Below are 21,822 nucleotides of genomic sequence, written 5' to 3'. Positions count from 1 at the left end.
TGTGACCCCAGTGCCCAGTACGGGGACTGGCATCAGGGAGGTGCTGGTAAATGTTTATGGAAAGGACAAATGAATAACCAGAAGAAATACATTCTCTCTCTGATACGCAGCTGAATAACTGATTGCGTCTTGCTGTCTGTCTCACACACAGAAATGACTTGTAAAGCATGTTGAATGAATCAATAGATGAAATGTATTTCTAGCTCTCTCCCTTGTAGTAGACACTAATGTTTGATGAATGAATGAATGATTGAATCTCAGTGTGCTCCCCTCTTTGTAAAAGGTGTTATAAACAAAGAAATAAAGGACAGGAAGAAGGGAGGGGAGGAGGGAGAGCAACAGTTGGGTGCCTGCAAACATTGGGGATCTCCCCTGGGCCACCCCTCCCTCGCCCACACACCCCTCTCCAGAGGTGGCCCCAGGCCCTCTCCAAACCCTCCCTCCCTCCAGCCCTCCCTTCTGTAGCCCTGCAGGGCTGTGGTGGGCCCTGGAGCTGCCTGGCAAAGTCAGGGGGACAGTCCCCACTGTGCATGCAGGGAAGTCATAAGCTCCAGGAAATGAAGGCTTCGGAGCGGCACCTCCTCCTCACCCATAACTCCAGCCTCATTACGACCAGCCCTGGTCCTAATGCGGGGAAGCAAAGCTGGATCCCCAGAGGCGGCAGCACAGATCAGGGATGGCAGAGTGGGGCCACAGGGTTGGGGAGCGTCACACCTAGGCCCACAGAGCGGAGCTGGGGTGGGGGGCAAAGCGGGGTTCTGGGGATGCCTCCGCATGGCCCATTAGTTCAGGGTAGGGCCTCGAGGGAAAGAGGGGGCAGCACGTTCCCGGCCCTCCTCTCCATCCCTCCCTGTGGACTGTTGACGTTTTCCCCATTTCATTGCCCAGAAATGCAGTGGAAACCGCCCCCCACCAGCCTTGCCTTCCGAGACAGGTGACTCCCCACCCTGAAACCCCTTCCATAAAGTGTTTCTGGACCCAATTCTGGGAAATAGCATTGGGGAGTAAGGCAACTGCAAAATGGGTATAAAACACCGACTTTCAGAGTTGCGACTCACGTGAGTTCAAGGCATGGGAGTTGCCCGCTGGGCTGCTGAGTCAAAGGCGGTGGTCTGCATTCCTTCCTCCCTAGAGGTCCAGGCCGCTTCCTTTGTCCTCAGGAAGATCTGGGGAAGGCCAGGGCATCCCCCCATCCCCTCTACCCAGCCACACACCTCATGCTCCCAAACTACCTCCTTAAACCAGCCAGTCCACTCCCTGCTGCAGCACACTCCTCTGTCTGGAACGCCACCCCTTCCTTCCCGCCTGCTCAGATGCCCCCTCCTCCAAGAAGCAGCCCTGATTGTCTCCCACTTCCCTGCCTCTTCGAAACACGTGTGTCCACTCTCTCCCCTGAGCTCCAGGTGTCTCAGGTTGTCCCCTGCCACACACACACACACACACACACACACACAATTATAGCCCTGATCACATGCAACCGGTATCTGGGTTGTCACGGGGAAGGGTCTCATCTCCCACCCAGCTAAACCCTACGCTTATACACCTTTGTTTCCCATGTCGTTCCCCGAACCTGGCGCAGAGTTGAAGTTTGGTGGAATTGAGTTGTTGAACTGAGCGGAATTGGGCCTGGGGGGAGGGGGGTGGGGACCGAGCCCCTCACCTCCACTCACTCTTCTCCGTGCATAAAACTCCTCCATTAAAGCAGCCTGGCTGTCCCCTGTAAACACCCGCATTAAGCCATTATTCATCATTATGGCTTGAGTAGGCGTTAGTCCCTCAGACCCTTTCTTGCTGAGAGCAGGATCTGATGGAGGCGGGGAGAGAGATGGATTGATCTGGGGACCGGCGCTGGGCCGGGACGGGGGAGGAGGGGCGTCGCTCAGTCTCTGCGAAGGAGAGGTTTTCGGGGGGATGGATGTGGAGACCCCAAAGGCAAGCTCAGAGGGGCTGTGACCCTGCCCAAAGTCACACAGGGTGCCTCCAAGCAAGGCCCTCTGGGACTCAGGTGCTCCATCCCCAGAAGGGGCTGGGGGGGCTGTGGCACATCAGAGGGGCTTCCCTGGGCTCCTGCTAGGGATGGAACGGCCTCTCTGTGCTGCTACGGGAGGGCAGGAGTGCTGGGTGGCAGCCTGGGTGCTGGAGTCTGTGTACCAGGAGGCCTGGGTCTCGCAGCTCTTGAAGACCCCTTCTAGAAGCACCGGGGATGGATTTCTGGGGGATGGGCTGGATAGATTGTCAGCCAGGGGCAGGGTGACAGCTCCTAAGGTGCCCGCTTCTGTGGGCCTGGGGGCTAGTGGAGGACCACCAAGCTGGAGCTGGGTGAGGGGCTATGACAAGGGCAGGAGGGGCTGGCAGAGGGTAGGAGCCGGTGCCATGGGAGAAGAAAGGATCCCTGGCAGGGGGTGGCGGAGAGGGGCGCCTGCTGGACTATGGGCTCCAAGAGGACAGGGACCACTGTGTGTCACTACAGTGCCAGGCACACGGTAGGTGTTTAATTAGTACCTACAGGACTCACCTTGCCTCCCCTCACACAGAGCCCCCTCTGAAGTTCTCTTGTTTCTCTTGCAGGCTCCTGATGGATGAGGAAGGCCCCTAGTCCTCAAGGATTGGCAGGCCCCAACCGGCACCCTCTCTGCGCGGGGACCATGGCGCACGGCCCACTCCGGAGCTGCGGAGGCGCCGCCTGGTGATCTGCACGCGACGAGGCGAGGGGGGCGCGGGCGGGGACCCCGGGGGCTGTCCATGCCCCGGGTGCGGCCGCGCCCCCTCCCCCTCCAGCCGGGCGCGCCCGCCGGGCGGCGGTCTGGGCCACGGGCCTGTCCGGGTGCCCCGTCGGGGGCGGCGTCCCGGCGGCCGCGCTGAGGCCACCATGTGACACCGCGCCGCTTCGTTGTGCGACCGAGCGGCGGCGCCCTGGTGCCTCCCGTCCATGCTCCCGGGCCCCGGCCCCGCGCAGGCCAAGCATGAGGCCGCGGCCCGACGGTAGGGGGCTCCTAGCGGGAGCCGCGCTGTCGCCTGCGCTGCTGCTACTGCTGCTGCTGCCGCCGCCGCCGCCGCTGCTGGGGCGCCTGTGGGCAGCGGGCACGCCCGCGCCGTCGGAGCCCGGGGCTCGGCAGGACGGCGCGCTGGGCGCGGGCCGCGTGAAGCGCGGCTGGGTGTGGAACCAGTTCTTCGTGGTGGAGGAGTACACGGGCACCGAGCCCCTGTACGTGGGCAAGGTAAAGTGGGGCCCCACGCCCGCCCCCAGGACCCGGGGACGCCCAGTGGTAGATGCGAGAGACCCTAGTTCCCCAGCCCTCTAAATCCCTACCCGCCTCCCCCGCGTGCCTCCTCCCAGTGGCTCCCTGGCCAGGGGCAGACAACTGAGTCATGACCCCTGCCCCCTCCTCCACCCATGGCCTTCTCTCGTCCCCCTCCCTTTTGCTTCTTAGAGGGGAGAGGCGAGTAGGTAAAGCCAGTCCCTCTTCTAGCGAGATGCATGTGGAATTTAGAACAAGTCTGCAAATCTGATCATCTCACACACATTCTCTGCTTAAAATTCTTCAGTAGCTTCCCCTGCAGTTGGGGTCCAGCCCAAATTCCATCCCATTGACTACGAAGGTCTGGCTCCTCCTCCAGCCCCCTCTCCTGCCACTCTCTGAGTTCCAGCCACACCACCCTTCTGAGGGTCACCTTTCTGAGGTCCCTCCAATGCCCCATGCACTCTCCTGCCACTGCCCCTTTGCCTAGGCTGTTTCTTCGCCCTGGACGGCTCTTTCCTGCCCCTCCACACTGCAGGTCTCAGCCCAAATGCCACTTCCTTAGAGAAGCCCTTCCCGATGACACCAGGCCAGGACAGATCCCCCGTTACATGCCCTCTGAGGCCCTGGCATCTGTCCTTCATAACACTTTAATTATGCATGTGTTTGATTATGCAATTAATATGTCTTTCCTATTAGACCATGTTTGTTTTGCTCACCATTAATTCCCCAGTGTCTAGCGCAGACATTGCTCACAAACCGCTCATTAAATGAATGAATGAATGAAAGCTACTTTCTCAAACTCTCTGAATAAATGCTGGTAAGTCTGGCTGAAGATCTGTGCCCTGGGAGTATAAGGAGCAGAGAAGGACTTTTATTCGTCCATTCAGTCCCTGAGCCCCGTGGGGCCCGGGTGTGATGCTGGGGAAACCAAGGCAAGATCCAGCCTCTGCCATTTGGGGCTCCCCAGATTGGCAGAGGCACCTTGGTACGTGAAAAACTTCACAAGTCAGCACCTGGCACTGATTAAATGGGACCTGTGGTCTGGCTTCGTGGAAGAGAAAACATCTGAACTGGCCTTTGTCATATAAGTAGGAGTTCATCAGGCTGATGGGGAGAGGGCCTGAAGGTGCCTGGTTTATTCAGAGCCTCGTCAACAGTTGAGGGGTTCAAGCGGAGGATGATTGTAGGGCATGAAAGTGGAGCGGTGCTCAGGGACAGTCCTCTGGCTTTTGTTAAGGCCAATCAGCCTTCCAGAAAGTTTTGGTTGGCAGCAGGGGCAGGGGGAGACCCACTCCAGAGCTTCCTGTGTGCTTATGTGAGTCGAGACTGGGGAGCCTGCTCAGCGCTGAGGTGCAGGGATCAGGATGCTGGACAGGGAAAGGAGGAAAGCCTGGATGCAAAGCTCCGGGTTGGCTTGCAGGAAACCCAGATTTTCTCTGGTCTAGACAGAGTAATCCCGAGTCCTTAGCTACTTTCCCCTCCGTACCTGTGGCTCAGGGTGATCCCCCCACAACTGAGCAAAGCAGGGATTTGACAAGATAGAGCTCAGGTCGGTTCAGGGCCTCGGTCACGATAATCCAGCAACCCAGTGGCAGAGCCTGGGACAGCCGACTGCCAGCTGGGGCTGTGAGATGGCCGGGCTGGGGACCAGGGCGAGGGTGGGGAAGGAGGGACCTATGCCGGTTACGTGCCGGCTGTAGCTAATGGAGTAGCCAAGAACGCAGGCTTTGGACAAAGACACACCGAAGGTCTGTCCACTCATTCACCAAGTGACCTTGAACAAGTCACTCCCCCTCCTCCAGACTCAGTTTGTTCATCCATAAACACGGGACTCCAAGCACCCACTTCCTAAGGTGGTTGAAGATTAAAGAAGAAACTGAGCACATGAAGTGTTCAGCGTGTGGCTTGTTCATTTTAGTGTTCTCATATAAAGTACTTAACCCTTAAGCTGCAAGGTAGAAATCATCGTTCCCTTTTGTAGGTGAGGAAACCGAGGCCAGAGAGGGCAAAGCTGGAGAGTGGGCAAAAGGCTTAGCCAGGATTTGAACCCGTGTGAATTGGAGTTTTTAAGCCCCCCAAAAGAAAAAGGAGAGACCAGTCCCAGGGAAAAGGCCTTTGGTCCAGGAGAACCCCAGAGAGACAGGGAAGAACTGTGACATATCTGCCCAAATGTCAGATGAGACAGTTGTCTAAGGCCCCACAGCCCTGTGGTCCACCCTGCAGGGGGGGCTCTGCACAGGCCTCCCCACCCCCCCATGTCCTGAAAAGATGAGCAAAGCCAGCTGCTGATTCACCGCTCGCAGCTGCATCCACCGAGCCTTTATCCTCTCGACAGCATGAGCCAAACCCCACCCCCATCTCCTGGAACCACAGTCTGTCTGCAGTGGGAGGGCCCGAGTAAGTCCCTTTATGATAAGAAGGGGAAACTGAGGCCCAGAGGCAGAGAAGGTCGTGCCAGGGCCACACAGCAACCCAGTGACAGAACCAACCCAAGAAACCAGATCTCCTGACACCAGCTCCATGCTCACTTTCAGAGTCCTGCATGCAGTGGAGCCAAGCATTGTGCCGGGCGTGGGGCCTTCCCTTCCCTCATAGCAACCTCTCAGCGTTCCCACTGCTGTCCTGACTTCCTGTATTCCTCCTCCAGCACCTGCACCCAGAGCTCCCGCTCTCTTACTCTCAAGGCCACCTCCAGAAAAGCACGAGGAAGAAGTTTCCACCTCTTTGCAAACGTTTGTCCAATGCGTACTTTTTCTTTGAGAGGCGGTGGCGTGTGTGGTTAAGGAGGTAACCGGAGCCGGACTGCCTGGGCCCCAGCCCCAGCCCTGCTGCTATGAGCTCTCTGACCTTGGCACATCGCAGCTGTCCTTGGTACCCCTCAGTGGGGGGTTGATTCCAGGACCTCCCCAGGATACCAAAATCCAAGGCTGCTCAAGTTCCTGATGTACAATGACATAGCATTAGCATATAACCTACTCACATCCTCCTGAATACTTGACATCATCTGTAGATGACTTATCAAACCTAATACAGTGTAAATGCTATATAAATAGTTGTTACACTGTATTGTTTAGGGAATAGTGAAACAAAAAAAACCCATACATGTTCAGTACAGACACGGGTTTTTTTCAAATATTTTTAATCCTTGGTTGGTTGAATCCATGGAGACGAAACCTGTGGATATGGAAGGCTGATGGTATTTACCCTCTCTGTGCCTCAGTTTCCTTAACTGTTGAGTGAGGTTATTACCAGGACCTGACTCAAAGGGTTATGGTGAGGATTCGATGAGTTACCATATGTCAAGCACCTAGAATAGCACCCCACTCCCAGCACGTGCTTGGAAAGGATTGGCTTTTATTATTATAAGTCTCACCTGATATTTCCACCACCTCCAGTATACCTTCTACACAGATACTACGAGCCCCTGCCCCAAATCCCAGAAGACTTCTTGGCAACCTGACTTCCTAGTTTCTCACCCCGAAGGGGGGGGGGGGGGCTTGTCATTAGCCCAACCCCTACCCTAGGAATATGAGCTTGGGCTTTTATAAACCACCTGTCCCCTTTCCGGCCGAGCCCCGCCTAGGTAGGCGTGCTGGTGTGCGCGTGCATACGCACACGCTCGTACCACGCTGTCTCGCTCTTCCGGGAGAAAGGACTTCACCACGGTTTCAGTTAATTCACTTCCTCCTGGTCCCCCCACCCCAGGGAGCCGCTCGGAGCATCCGTCCTTGTCGAATTCCAAAGGTAACTTAGCAACAGCACCATCCGCGGAGTGAACCCCAGGCGCCCAACAGTAACCTATTTTACAGCCGCCACCTCCATCACTCACCGCCGGCTCCTGTCGGCACCCACAGAAACCACGGGGGCCCGAGGTTGTCCCCGAGGCCCCAGACAAAGTGCTCCTGCCTCAGTCCTGCCCCCGTCGGTAGCCCCAGCCCACCTCTCCCCTGCACCTTCCCACAACACCCACCCTCAAAGCAACCTCCCAACATTTCCATAAAATCTGGGTACTTTGACTAATCCCTTTTCCGAACTATGATTTCCCCCGAGGCTTCTGTCAGCTGGATGTGGATTTTGTAGGATTTTTAATTTTTTTTAAAAAAAAAAAGATAGAATTATGGGGTCAGCACTTATGACCAACTCCTGTGGGCGGTGAGATCTATTTTAGATATACGGCAGGATTAAAGTGGGGAGGAGAGCACATTTAATTAAGTTGCTAATATTTAAAGAAAATTGATGAACTCCTGGTTTACGAGTAGCACCGGCGTGAACAGACCCCTCATTCCGGGGGAGGCTTTTTATTTGATTTGCTTTCCGTTTAAATCCTGGACTCATTTTATTTGCGTAGCCGCACTGTCCGTTTAATTGTCTTTAATAAGGGAAACGTAACTCTGCTCGAATTTAATTTTGATTTAATTAGGAGGAAGTAATTAATGGCCTCGTAAATCCCATTTTTCAGCCCCCTGGGATGAGAAACCATCACTCTTGTGTTTTTCATGTTGTTTATGATCAAGGGATGGGGCTTGGGAGGGGGGGATTTCTCCTCCAGGGCTGGCCACACTTGATGTAGCGGTAAGAACCCCGGATGTTGTGTCAGCCAGGCCTCGGGGCTGCCTCTTGTTAGCTGTGTGACTTTAGGTAGGGTTTCAGCCCTCTCCACCTGCCGCTCGCCAGTCTGAATAATGTCTGATGCACAGGGTCATTGCGAGGCATGACTGAGATAGCAGTAAGGGGTCCGCAGCTGTGCCTGGTGTGTCATGGGCTCCTGGTGACTGCCGTCCCCAGTCTAGCTCATGTGTACCTGGGATTTATCGGAGTGGCTGGATCCTCCAGAATCCCAGAGGACAGTGGGGCATTCTAATGACAGTTGTATATTTCATTATCCATTTACTCAGCATGTTTGGTGCTGTGCCCTGTGCTGGGTGCTGGGGACATGGGAACACACAGCCCCGTGCTCCACCCGCAGGGAGCTTGTGGTCTCACCCTCTCAAGTGTGTGCACGTGCGCACACACCCACGTTCAACTCTCCCGCCCCCTGTACGTTCTCTGCAGGCCTTGTCAGGGTACCAGGTGTGGGGAGTTCAGAGACAAATCAAACGTAGTCCACGCCCTGAAGCCCATGTCAGCTGGGGACACACAGATGGGCAACACTAGGTGTTACAGGGGCTCATGAAGTAGACGGGCAGGGACAGAACAGGGTGAGGGCTCTTTGACCAAATGGGAGGGCATCTGAGAGTGCTGCCTGGAGGAGGAAACAAGCTGAATCTGAGAGAACAAGAAGGTGTTGGAGGATGGCCCTTGCGCCTCCCACGGGTCAGCATTAGAGTCTTTGGTTCTCGTGTCAGGACGCGAGGTGATGAACTAGGTGACCCCTCAACCCCTCCTGAGACCAGAGTAGAAACAGGCGAGGAATCTACATTGAGCACCTACTATGTGACAGGAGCTTCCATATATTATCTATGAATCTTCAGCATCTATGGGGAAGCAGTCCCATTTACAGATGAGAAAACTGAGGCTCAGAGAAGGGCAGCCACTTTCCCAGGGCCATGCAGAGGTGAAGCTGGCACCCGGCTGCTCCTGACCCCAAACCCATCATCTGTCCTGATTTGTGATTTGACGTTCTTTTCTGAGTGACAAAACGGAGGCTCAGAGAGGAGAGGCCCGCTGGGTGCAGGGTGAAGACTGGTGTCAAGGCTGCTCCCCGAGCAGTGCAACCCAGCGACAGCCCCGCACCCACCCAGTCCTTCCCCTTTTCTCCTCATTTCCACAACCACATTTCCGGAAGCTGCAGGAGGACCAGCCTGCACTTTGAAGTCAAACAGACCTGGGCCTGTCTCAGTCTCTTCACCTGGAAAATGGGGAGACATTAACACACTCCACAAAGTCAAGTTAGATTTCAGCAGACAGCCTGTAACACTCGTCTGGCACATAGTAGGCCTCAGTGAGAGCATCATCCTCCAGCCTCCACTCACAGCTGAGCCCCTTGAGAAATATCTTCCTAGGGCAGAGCCAGAGATGCTCCCTCTCCACTCCGGAGCCAGGACCCAGGCAGGCAGGGCAGGGCAGACAGCCCCAGCCCAGGAGCTGCATCGTAGCTCCCAGCTCTTAGCGCCCGCCCAGGCCGATTGGCCCTGTCTGACTCTGCAGTACCCAGAGATCAGCCTCCAGGCCCCAGCATGAGCTGTGTGTCATACTTCACAGAAGAACATCGATGACATCACCGCTGGGTTCCACTCCCTCCTCTCCACTCCCCACTCATCAGTGATCCCTGTCTGGGGTCTGAATTAAAATGTCAAGGGCTGCAGGGACACAATGGAGACCCGGGAGACAGGGAAGGAAACAGCCATTTACAGAGTGCTTAGGTCATTACAAACATGCTCTCATTTAATCCTCACCACACCTGTGCCAGGTAAGGCTGCATCTGATTTCTCAGGTGGGAAAACAAGGGCTCAAAGAGGTAAGATTAATAAGCCCGTGGTCTCAACATTAGTGAGTATTAAAGTGAGGAGCTTGGCTTCCCACAGTTAGCTAAGTGACACAGCAAATGATTTCCCCGCTCTATGCCTCAGTTTTGTCATCTGAGAAATGGGAATAATAATGTTTCACAGGGCAACGACAAAGGCTAACAAGATTATAGCTGTGAAGCATCCCCCCCCCCCAAATAGTGACTATCCTACCACACTGCTCAGAAATCTTTGCTCATTAAATAAGCAGGCAACAGATCTGATTGGAAAGTGGGTAGAAACACCTAAGATGGAACAAATTCACCCTCCCTCCTCCCATCTCCCTTGAGCAAAGGTGGGAGAAAAGCATAAACAGCAAACAGGAGAGACAGGTCTCCTCATCCCCAGCACTGCCAGTGATTCAGGGCTGACGTCCTGAGATAATTTTATTGGGGGCATTAAACTGAGTTATGAGGTTTTTACAATCCAGCCACTTATGAGAAATCTATTAACAGTAACTGGACAGGAAGAAGGCTTCTCAGTGGAGCCCAGGACGGGCATTAATTGGGGCAATCTATAACAGGACGGGGACCCAGAAAGGTTCCACCAGACGCCTCCATTTACTCCCCGCAATTTCTGCTGAGAATCAGCAGACTCGCCAAAAAGAGAGAGATGCCCATTAATCGGCTAATGAAATATGAAAATGTTTATGGGCCATTCAATCTTCCAAATGGCACTTCTATAATCCACCTTTCAGACACAAAGTTCCACCAGCAGAATTTATACCCAGGCTCCTCCTGCGTGGCAGGGGATGGGCTTTCATCCCCCTTCGTGACAACTTCATTGGCACCTGTTCTCCTGCTGGGTAGGCCGGGCCCACAGCACCGTTCACGTCCCATCTCCACGGAAGCTTAGAGAGACACTCGAAGTCACTGGCTTCATCGGGATGGATTTTCCTCTGCTCAGGTCTGCCTCGGAGATTTGGGCATCAAAGGATAAGGACTTAGATGTTTCTGTTTGCAAGAAAACAGGCTTCTTGCTGCTTCCTCCCCCAAGAGATCTCAGGGCAGTGGAAACAGCCTGAGATCCAGAGCCTAATGGTGCCTCAATTGAATCCCAGTTATATATAGGTAACATTTAGTAATAATATAATAATAACGGTAGCTACCATTTATTGGACACTTATTATGTCTCAGGCAGGCCTGATTTTCAGCTAGTACAAATGGGTGTAGTTGAGCCGGTTGTTAAAATAGTAGAAAACTTCCACACCTGCGATAAATAGTCCCGCTCCCACGCCCCAACGCTCAGCCGCTGGGACCGCTCTATGATCCAGCAACTAGAGGATTCCTGCCTGCCAGGTGGGGCCCTGCCGCACCACCATTCTGTGGGCAGTGCCCTGCCATGCTGGCTGGGAAATAGAAATGTCATATGGTGCCCGGCAGCTGCTGAAGGCCTTGTGCAGGGTCTCGGTTCAATAGCTCCGGGAGGGAGGCGCTGTTAGGATTCCCATGTTACAGCTGAAGCAACCAAGGCCCAGCGAGGTGCAGTGACTTGGGGAAGGACACACAGGGAGATGATGCCCGAGCCAACGCTAGGCCAGACTGCACTGCCTGTCCCCTCCCGTGGGCTCCTCTCCAGAGGCATTAGGATGAGGTGAGGAAGCCCTAACTGTGGGCCAGGCCAGCTCCTCCAGTGGTCTCACCTTGAGGAAATCATCCCACTTCTCTGATCCTCAGTAGGAAAATGAAGAAAAAAATCCTTTAAATGAGGGTAGCAAAACCTACTCCAGTACGTTTTTTTTTAAAAGAGTCCTGAACTGGCTAAGTCTATAAATTGCTTAGCACAGCGCCTGGTGCATGTGGGCGCTCCTTCAGTCTGCATCCCCTCTCCTCTGTCCCTGCGCTCCCTGTCCTCACCATGTGCCACGTCGTGAGCCTGGCTCTCCATATGCCTAGATGTGTCAGATGCCACCCCTAACCTCTCGGGGCTCAGAGTCTAGGGAGAGGTGGACCTGGAAGTTTGTTAGAAATGCAAACTCTGAGATCGCATCCCAGGAGTCAGGGTCCGTACTTTAACAAGTTCCCGGGTGATTTGCACGCACATGGGTTTGGGGAAATGCTGCCTACAGCCCTCCTGCATGGCTGGAGGCTTGATCGTGGTGGCGTGATGTACTGAGAGATCTTGGAGGGGAATTGGGAGGCAGTAGTGGCGGGATCCAGAAAAGCTTTCTGGGCAAGATGGCATTGGAGCTGAGCCTTGCGGGACAAGTAGACTTTCAGTAGGCAAAGAAATGAGGCGAGGGGCTCGAACCAGGAGCCCCAGGGCTCTGCGTGCTGAAGGCCAGAGAGGTGTGGAGGTGGCTCTAGACTTCTTTATAAGGCAATGGGAGTGCTGGAAGGGCTGCAAGCAGGAGAGGCCACGTTTAGATCTGCCTCCGGGGCTGGTAGCTCTGGGTGCAGAGGGGAAGGTAGATTACAGGGGTGGGGCTGGAGCAGGGAGAGCCATGGAGGGCTGGGGAAACACTACGGACCAGAGACGCCAGACCCCGCCTGCAGTGAGCACGGCTGCCCCGGCCTCAGTGTGCTGGAGAAGAGATGTGCTTAGAGACAGACCCCCAGTGGGACTGCAGGGGGAAGGCGGGAAGGAGCTTCCTCCTCAGCCTCCCCCCACCTCCCTCCTGCCTCCCCAGATTCACTCGGACTCAGACGAGGGTGACGGGGCCATCAAGTACACCATCTCAGGCGAGGGCGCGGGGACCATCTTCCTGATTGACGAGCTGACCGGTGACATCCATGCCATGGAGCGCCTGGACCGGGAGCAGAAAACCTTCTACACGCTGCGGGCCCAGGCTCGGGATCGCGCCACCAACCGCCTGCTGGAGCCCGAGTCGGAGTTCATCATCAAGGTGCAGGACATCAACGACAGCGAGCCCCGCTTCCTGCACGGCCCCTACATCGGCAGCGTGGCCGAGCTCTCGCCCACAGGTGGGCTGCGGACTCTAGGGGCAGGGCAGGGTGACGTGCCTGCAAGGGGAGGGGAGCTGCCAGGTCCCAAGTGGAGCCTGCGGGGAGGTGGAGTGACTGATCCTCTAGGGAGGGGTAGGGGAGACAGGTGCTGCTGGCACAGGGCACAGGGTACAGACATGAGCCCAGGTGCCCTCTGGGGCCAGCTATCGTCCTGGACAAAACCACACATGTGACCTCAGCCACATCCATGGACCCAGCCCCCACATTGACATAGTGGTATATGTACTCGGACATGGTCACACACCCCTGCGAAGTCACACATGCAGACACAGCCACAGATCTAGACACACCATACACCCCAGCTCGCTTCTGCACCTGCAACCCCCACTCAGGCGACATCTGGACACGATCGCACACACAGGCACAGCTGGACACCTTGACATAGCCCTTCATGAAAGTTCAACTACACACGGACACCGCACGGCCCTTGGCTACAACCCCCTCACAGACACAGTCCCGTCTTCAGGCACACCTACAACCAGAAACAACCACGCTGGGACACAGCTTAGAGAAGGCCCAGCCACACAGCCAGACATGCCCTCACACCCTGACTTAGCCACACACAAGCCCTCACACAAAGATTCTGCACAGACTTGGCCACATGCAAAAGCCACCACCAGGCATTCCCATTGTGGGGCCCAGCCCACTAGAGAGCAACCGCAGACAGGCATGGCCACAGCCAGGTGAACACTCCCAGCAGCTTCATACACCGCCTGCAAGGAAGCCACAACTCAGCAAGACCCAGCCACCTGGGAAGACTTGCACAGAGATGGCTGAGCCCCCAGACACAGATTCAGTTGCACTTACCCGAGTATGGCTGCACCCACGCAGGGGGCTGCACACACCCCGAACGCACATCTGCATGAAGACATCAGACACAGCTGTACTCAGAAACCCATTCACACAGCAACAGGACACTGAGACTAAAGGGTGGGTGACTCTGCCTTCTCTCACTGTGGGACCCCCAGACAGTTGCCTGCCTAGCCTGGGGCTCCTGAGGCTCTGGTAGAAACTGGAGTCATGGGGTGAGGGGCCCAAGCCAGTAGCTGCCATCTCCTTCCCACTGTGTTACCCGAAGTCATCTGCAAGCCAGGCTACACAGGGAGCAGCCGACTAGGTCTCCGGCCACGCCGCCTCTCTGACTCGCTGTGGCCAAGGGCTTGGGCTGGACCTCCCAGCTCTGTGGGAGGGAGGGGTACTTTCTGGGGCTCTTGGCGGAGGGTGCAGTCAGCCCCAGCTTCCCCAGGTTGGGCCAAATCTGGCAGATTGGCAGGTAATAAACAGGCAGCCAACAGAGGAAGTGAGGGGCGTGGACCAGGGAGAAGGTGGGCACAAAGGGATGGTGGGAGAGTGGGGAACGGCAGGGTGTGAATGTGGGCGCAGGCTGGTATACATGTGTGCCTGATGTATACGTGCATGCCACATGTGTGCAGATGTGCACACACATGGCTAGCCGAGGGGTACTTTAAGACCTGTGCGTGCATGTGACATGCTACATGTGTATTTGAGTACATTCAGTCATTCACTGAACAAATATTTTTTGAGTACCCACTATATGCAAGGCACTGGGGACACAGCAGTGAAAAGGCAGAAAAGACTCCCTGATGTCATGGAGGGGACATTCTGGCCATGGAAGATGGGCAGTAAGCAAGTAAACAAATAGATCGTTGGCCCAGTAAGACCTCTCTGAGGAGGCGACATTGAAGCAAAGAGCTGAAGGAAGTGATAGCATGGGCCTGGGCAGAGGGAACAGCACATGCAAAGGCCCTGGGGTTGAATTCCCCCAGGAGAGGAAGCGACCAGATCATGCAGACTCAGGGCTTTGCCTCTTATGCTGAGCAAGCTAAGTCAGTGGAGGGTCTTGTTCAGACGAATGACATGATCTGACCTAGTTCAGACAGGACCCCTTGGCTGTGTCATGAAGAATAGTTGGGTGGGGAGAGGGCAAGGGCAGAGCGGGGTGCCCCAGAGGAGGATATTGCAATTAGCCAGGCAGGAAACGATGGTGGCTTGGAACAAGGTAGTACCAGTGGAGGTGTTAAAAGAGGCCAACTTTTGGATCTATTGTGAAAATGGAGCTGCAAACATTTGCTAATGCATCGGATGCGGGGTGTGAGAGGAAGAAAACTCAAGGATGGCTGTTAGGATTTTAAGCTGAGCAGCTGAATAGATGGAATTTCTATTTACTGAGAGGGGCGGAGCAGGTTTGGGGGATGAAGGGAAATCAGGACGTTGGTTTCAGACATGCTAAGTTGGAAGGACTTCCCAGGCAGCCAAGTGGATATCACGAACAAGCCAGTTGAATATACAAGTTCAATGGAGAGGTCTGGGCTGGAGAGGGAAATTTGGAAGTCGTCAATGGCAAAGATCTGTGGAATTTCAGAGCCCAGCAAGAGCTTAGAAATTAATTTTGCAAATGGGGAAACTCAGGCTCAGAGAGACAGTGACATGTCCAAGGTTACGCTGCAAGCCAAAGGCAGCATAAGTCCCTGACCTCCCAGGTCCAGAACCTCCCACCCGGACTTGAACTTAGCTCCCTGCTAAGCACTGGCCTGAAAAGACATGTCCCTGTCTCCCTCCACCCAAAACTGACTTGCACGTTTCTGCATGGAAAAGGCCAGAAAGGTGGTGCAAGCTGATGCTAGAGAAGGAAGCAGGAGCCTGGGAAGGGCAAGGAGGTGACCTGGGAAGGGTTGCATTTTAGAAAGCTCCCTCTGATGCATTGGGGACAATGGTGGGAGATGGGAGTGCCGAGGGAGGAGCAGCCCCATGTCCACCGTGGTGGCTTCATCACTACTGTACTCTCACTGCAACTCTGAGAGGTGGCAGGACTGATGTTAGAATCCCCATTGAACAGATGGGAACACTGAGGCTTGGGGAGAAGAGAAGATGTAGCTACAGTCACATAGCGAGTCAGTGATGGAGCAAGCTGCTGGGCTTGGCCCCCAGGCTGCTGGTGTGAAAAGGGTCCTTGTTTCACAGGTGGGGAAACTGAGACCAAGAGAAGGGCAAGGACTCATCCAAGGTCACACAGAGAGTAGGAGGCAGAGCCAGCCCCCAGCCCGTGAGCACCTGCCTAATAGAGATCAGCCCCGCCCACCTCCCTCTCCCAGCCCACTAATGCTCACATTCCACCCGGGAAGGAGTCGGAGGCAGGGTGACTCCATTTGGACAAGCTGGGGAACCCAAGGGGGGTGGGGAGGGGAGAAGCGGAAATTAAATTAGTTTATTTCATTTAAGCAACTTTTTGAAGGGGAAGCAAATCTGACAGGAGGGTGCTTGCGGAGATTCCAGGCGGCTTTGAAAATCGGTCGCAATTACTGAGCCTCCTGATCTAGGCTGCGGAGGGCGGGGCGGACAAGCAGCACCAGGGTCCCAGCAGCTTCGGAGATCAGAGGGAGCAGGGACGCAGCTTAGGACATGAAAGGCAGCAGCGCTCGCAAATTAAACCACTCACAGCTTAAAAGGGAAGGGAAGTGTGCCGGGGGCCTCCGATGAGCCACGCTTCTGAGGAGGGGCCGCCAGCCACACTGAGCCCAGTGCAGCGAAGCAGGCCTGCGCTGGCAGTCGGGAGGCCTGGTTCTGCCGGTGACCTTGGGCAGGTCCCCACCTCCTTTGGACCCGAAGTTCCCTGCTAAGCACAAAGGGGGTTCATTCAAGCAACAGATGTTTGTTGAGTGCCTACTGTGTACCAGGCACTGTCCCAGGCTCTGGGGATGCTTAGGAGGCCTGCATACTACAGCAGGGAGAGAGACAGGAAGGAAACGAACAAGCGAATGTGCAATTTGCCCGGTGGTATGAGAGCTGTGCAAAATAAGGGAATTGGGAGTGATTTGAGGGGAGTGCTATTTTAGACAGAGGGGCCAGGGGAGCCCTCTCTTTCTATAAGAGGACGTTTGAACAAAGATCCAAAGGAAAGGAACCAAGGAGCTATGTGAAAGGATGGCTTTCAAACTTTATTGTGCACCCAAATTACCTGAATGCACCGCCTCCCTCCCTCAAGGTTCAGCAGGTCTGGGCTGTTAGAAATGTTTGCATTTTAAACAGATTCCCAGGTGATGCTGATGCTGCCAATCTGGGGACCACACTTGGAGAACTACTAAGCTAGAGGAAGAATGTTCCAGGCAGGGGGAAGAGCAAGTGCAAAGGTCCTGGGGCACAGTGTGTCTGTCATGTTTGAGGAATAGCAGGAAGTTCAGTGTAGCTGACGGGGAGTGAGTGAAGGGGGAGAGTGTCCAGGTACTTCAAGAGAGGTACCAGAGGCTGGATCATGGAGGTTTTGGTAGCCATTGAAAGGTTTTCGGTTGTACTCTGAGTGGGGTAGGGAACAAAGGAGTGACATGGATCCAACTTGTATTATAAAAGAATGAATTTTTGGCTGCCACGTTGAAAACAGACTCTAGGGGCGAGATTGCAAGTAGGGAGATCAGAAAGGAGGTGACTGGACCAGTGCCGGAGGTGAGGAGAGATGGGATTCCGGATGTGCGTTGAAGGTGGCACCAACAGGGTCTGGGAGGGACAGAGGAGACAGGGATGATGCTGCAGTTTGGGGCCTGAGCAACCGGACAGATGCATTTGCTATGGCTGAGACAGGGACTGCTCCAGGAAGAAAAAGTTTGCAGAATAAACTAAGAATTCATCTTTGGACACAATAAGATTGAGACCTCTACTGGAAGCCCCAGTGGGGATGTCAAGAGGACAGTTGGGCCTGTGAACTTCGACGTCCGGAGAGGGACGGGGCTGGAGATACAACTTTGAAAGTCATCAGCAGGGAGAGGGAATTTACAGTGTGAGGCCAGAGGAAATCAACAAGAGAGTGAGCATTGATGCAGAAGAGTTGGACTAGATAATCTTTCGATGTGAGAGAGCCAGACCCCTTCCCTATTGTGTCACCACCCGACCAGGGGACAGCAGAGGGATTTCACAGGTCTCCCACACCCAGTTCAACTTGCCAGCTATGTGCGAGACACTATATGTGGCACTGCTGAAGAAACAGAAATGAGAAATTCAATACAATGCACATTTATTAACCACCACTTTATCCTGGGCACTGCAGGGGATGTAAAGCCAAGTAATTGAATGAAATCCACAAATGTTTATTTGCACCCATTATACCCAAGGCCTCCAATGTACTTGGCTCTGTAGGGCTTGCAGAGATGAGTCATCCAGCTTAGCAAACATTTATTAGCACCTACTTTCTATATGGCCCCACAGAGGATAGAGAAATAAGTAGTTGCTTTTAATTCGATGAGCACATATTAGTGCCTGGAATGCACATAGCACTTTGCTAGGTATGTAGGGACACAAGACATCACCCCTGCCCTCCACGTGGTGGCAGATCAGTTTCACCTCTTGTGCCCACTCTGACCAATGGGTAGTGGCTATAAGGCTGTGTTGAGAAGTAGTCTAAGGTCTCCTTCAGGCTCAGCATAAAAGAATGCCACAATGGATTAGTGATGTCTGCCATAGGCAAAGGAAGGAGAAAGTGGTGGCCTATAAGCCATAGAATTGACACTGCTGGACCATGGGATTGGGGTTCAGTAGACCGTGGAAACGTGCAGGGGCCCTGCCGCAGCCTCTTTTCCATGTATTCCAATTCCTCTGTGAGCAGCATCTTTAATGGACGGGAAGAGACTGTTTGGTAATACAGCCTGCACTTCTTGGGACAGTCACTAAATAATAGCTATCAGCCAGCACTGCTTTCACGGAGCTATTTCTCTTTAGTCTCACAATCCTGGGGAATAAGCAGGGCAGGTATTAGTGTCCTCATTTTACCAATGCAGGAATAAATGCAAGAGAGATAAAGTGATTTCTTTGAGACTCCGCAGTAAGAGCTGAAGCCAGACCTAGTCCCAGAACCTGGAATCAGAATCCAAGTTACTTGACTCGGCATCCACGGCTTCCAACAGTCGTGTCTTGCACAGGTCTTGAACCGTTTTCACATCCCTAATCTCATTTCATCCTCCCAGGACTCTCTTGGGTTACAGCATTGACAACCCCATTTTACAGCTAAGGAAACTGAGGCTCAAGAGGGGAAGGAAAATAGAGTTGGATGAGAGAGCCCACTGCCTGATTCCTAAATCCAGTGCTTGGAGGATGGGGACAGAGAGGAAGGGAGGAAGGCAGGAGGCAGCGTGTTCCCCACGGGGCTCATTTGGGGAGGGCAGCAGCAGGCGGGAAGCCTGTGATTGTCCCGTCTGCAGCTGAGAGAGTGTGGCTCAGCAGCCCTCGGGCCCAAGCCAGGAATCAATCGCTGGCCTCTGCAGAGACAACTTCTAAAGATGTTTTTAATTAAAGTCCAGGAAGATCTATATGTGCAATATCTCCTTGCCTAGCAACGGCACTGGCGCTCACCCCCCAGGTTAGGGGAACGGGACAGGAGGTTTCTGGTGGGGAGAGGCAGAAGAGAGGAGCAAAAGCCTGGGCCCTCAGGAGTTGGCCCCGTGGCCCAGGTGATCTGGACAGGGAGGCGTGTATCCATGTCTCTCTTTGTCTTTTCCATCAACAAATCATTCGACAAACATGAGCACCCCTTCTACGCCAGGCCCTGTGCCCACATGGCACTGGGGTGCCAAGGTGATACAGCTACCAACCTGCCCTCCAAGGGTGTAGCACATAGTAGGTGCTCTGTAGATGTTGGGGGAATGAATGGAACTGAATCAGGAGCAAAAAATATTTACTTTCTGCCAGTGGCAGAAGGATGCTATGTTGCTGTCCCAAACAAGCAAGGTCACTAGACTATGTCACAGAGGCCACTGTGGAGAGGACAGAAGAACTTGCAGGTCTCAATTTGGCATGGTAGGAGAGTGTCCTTTCTCAGTGGATGTGTCAGATGCACACAGACTCAAGGATTGCCTGGATGGGCAAGTCCATGGCCGGGATCCACGAGGAAAGAAAAAATGAAGCAGGGGGTGGGGGGTGTTCAGGAGTTCCCCGGAGCCCCTGGAGAAGGGTTTGCAGCATAGGGGTCCCTCACCTCATAGGCCAAACCTCGCCTTTCTGCTCCTTGTCCCTCGTCCCACTCGCCCCACCCCCACTTCACATATGTCAATGTCTTTGCTCCATTTTCTCCTTCTCTGTTTCTGTGTAACTCCGGTTCCCTACTTAACCTCTGTGTTTCTACTTCTTTCTGTCAAACTCTGTCCGACTGTCCATCCTTCTGCATCTCTGTCCCCCTGACCCTCGACTCTCCATCTCTGACCCACTTCCTCGCCCCCTGTCTCGGCACCACCTTCTCTGTCACTTGTCTCTGGACCTGCTCCTCCGTGCAGCCACTTGCCTTTGTCTCCTGTGCATCATCCGTCTACATTAGGCTGCCCTGGGCGGGCGGCTGGAAGCAGGGTCAAAGCCGGCCCAGCCTCCAGCGCTGTAAGTGATGATCGAAGAGGGAGCTGGGAGGAGGGCAGCGAGGGGGGAGTTTGAGAAGGGGCTTGTTTCCTGTGTAATCTGAGCGTTCCCGGGGACTCGACAAGTGGTTTTTAATTTTTAATAGAAAGCATTCCGCGCAGCGCTGGCAGCAGCAGGGGGTGGGACTCATTTTTTATAAATGTTTGAGAAGCTAAATGTGAGCCTAGGGTTTCCCCAGCCCCAGCAGGGCGGCAAAGGGAGGTAGGGAAGAGGCAGGATGATGATAATTACAAACGTCTTCATAATAATGACACTTGGTCACCTCAGTTGAGCACTCTATTCTTTTCCAAAATGCTTCATCTCTTTCTCTCACTAAGGGGTCTCCTACATCCAGGGAGGCAGAAGTGATAAAGTGTTATCTCCATTTTACAGAAGGGGAACTGAGGCCCGATCAGATCAAGTAGTTTTTCCACAGTCACACAAAGCCGAGGACAGGGCTGGAATGAGAATTTAGGTCTGCAGTCCCTGAGCTCTGCTCCACGAAGGACCATCCCCGCCTAGAGCCAGCGGGGGCTCTTCCTGGGGGCTCTGGAGCCTGAGTCTGCAGCCTCAACTGCATCTCACAGACGCCAAGGGTTAAGGGGTAAGAAAGGAAAGAACTCTGGCCTGGGAGCCAGGACGCGGGTTCCATGTCTGGCTCCATGACAAACCATGTCAGAGCCATCCAGATAAACCAGAGATGAGGAGTGGACAAGCCCCCTCCCTCCCGATGCCAGAGCCCAGGGGTCACCTAGTCAGGGCCAAGGACACAGCCCCAGGTGCCTCCTGGCTATAAGAGAGAAAGGGAAGAAATGAACTCCTAGTGAGCATCCACTACACACCCGACTTCATCAGCTGCTTAAACCCATCATCTCTAATCCTCACGGCATCTCAGAGACTCAGAGTGGGCTCCTCTAACATTACAGGTGAGGACACAGTCCAGATGGGGGAAAAGATTTGACTGAGGTGGGGCACAGAGTGAGGCAGTCATAGGATTTGAACCCAGGACTCTGTGACGCCAAAGCCCACCCAGTCTCCACAGAGATGTGAGGGGCGTCCCCTCTCAGGAGTGTCCGACTTCTCATTCTGGCTTCGGTGGGAGGAGCTCTGAAGACCAGGCGGCATGTGTCATCCTGGCTGCTTCCTTCTGGGTGTGAGTCTCAGTTCGGGCCCAGTCAGTCAGGGAGGGCGGCATGCTGGCCAGACAGGCCTGGGTCTGACTCTTTCCCTACTACCTACCAATGACGTGACTTTGGGAAAGCCATTGAGCCCCTCTGTGACTCAGTTTCCTCCTCCATTCCATCAAGGGCTGGGTCTAGGGCATCTCTTAAACTGGAAGGCACTTTAGAATCATTCTGGAGCTTGTAAAACTACCTTTGCCTGGGCTGCACCCCCCAGAGTCCTATTTAATTGGCCAGGGACAGGGCTCAGCGTCTGTTTTATTTTAAAGTTCCCAGGAGATTCTGCTGTGCTGCCACGTCGAGAACCACTGGTTTCTGTGCTCTCCAAGGGCAGCCTTTCCATATCTAACATTCCACGTGGTTCCCTGGGCCCTGAGGTGCTGTTTGCCCAAGAGTCAGTTGGGCAACCCTTCCTGTTCCGGCCTGGAGCGGGAGGGCAGGGGCCAGTACCATGGACAGCGAACTGCGGTCCCAGCCAGCCCAGTCCTGGAAGTTAGGGGAGGAGAATCTGAACTCAACTTCTTGCCCCTCCCCTCCTCCTGTC

At 54.4% G+C, this 21,822-nt stretch overlaps 1 protein-coding gene across 1 annotated transcript in view; it reads left to right on the top strand.

Annotated features, from left to right (window-relative positions):
• Positions 1 to 2,963: 2,963 nt before the first annotated feature.
• CDH22 (cadherin 22) overlaps positions 2,964 to 21,822 on the top strand; it is a 68,685-nt gene continuing 49,826 nt past the window's right edge. The window contains exons 1-2 of the mRNA XM_069496323.1: positions 2,964 to 3,218; positions 12,375 to 12,669. Of these exons, the coding sequence (XP_069352424.1) occupies positions 2,964 to 3,218; positions 12,375 to 12,669 (550 nt within the window). The remainder of the gene's footprint in view (positions 3,219 to 12,374; positions 12,670 to 21,822) is intronic.

The sequence above is a fragment of the Eulemur rufifrons genome, chromosome 20 (genome assembly GCF_041146395.1).
Source record: "Eulemur rufifrons isolate Redbay chromosome 20, OSU_ERuf_1, whole genome shotgun sequence".
Classification (NCBI taxonomy): Eukaryota; Metazoa; Chordata; class Mammalia; order Primates; family Lemuridae; genus Eulemur; species Eulemur rufifrons.
Note: the sequence above shows the minus strand (reverse complement) of the source record. Positions and strands in the feature narration are given on the sequence as shown.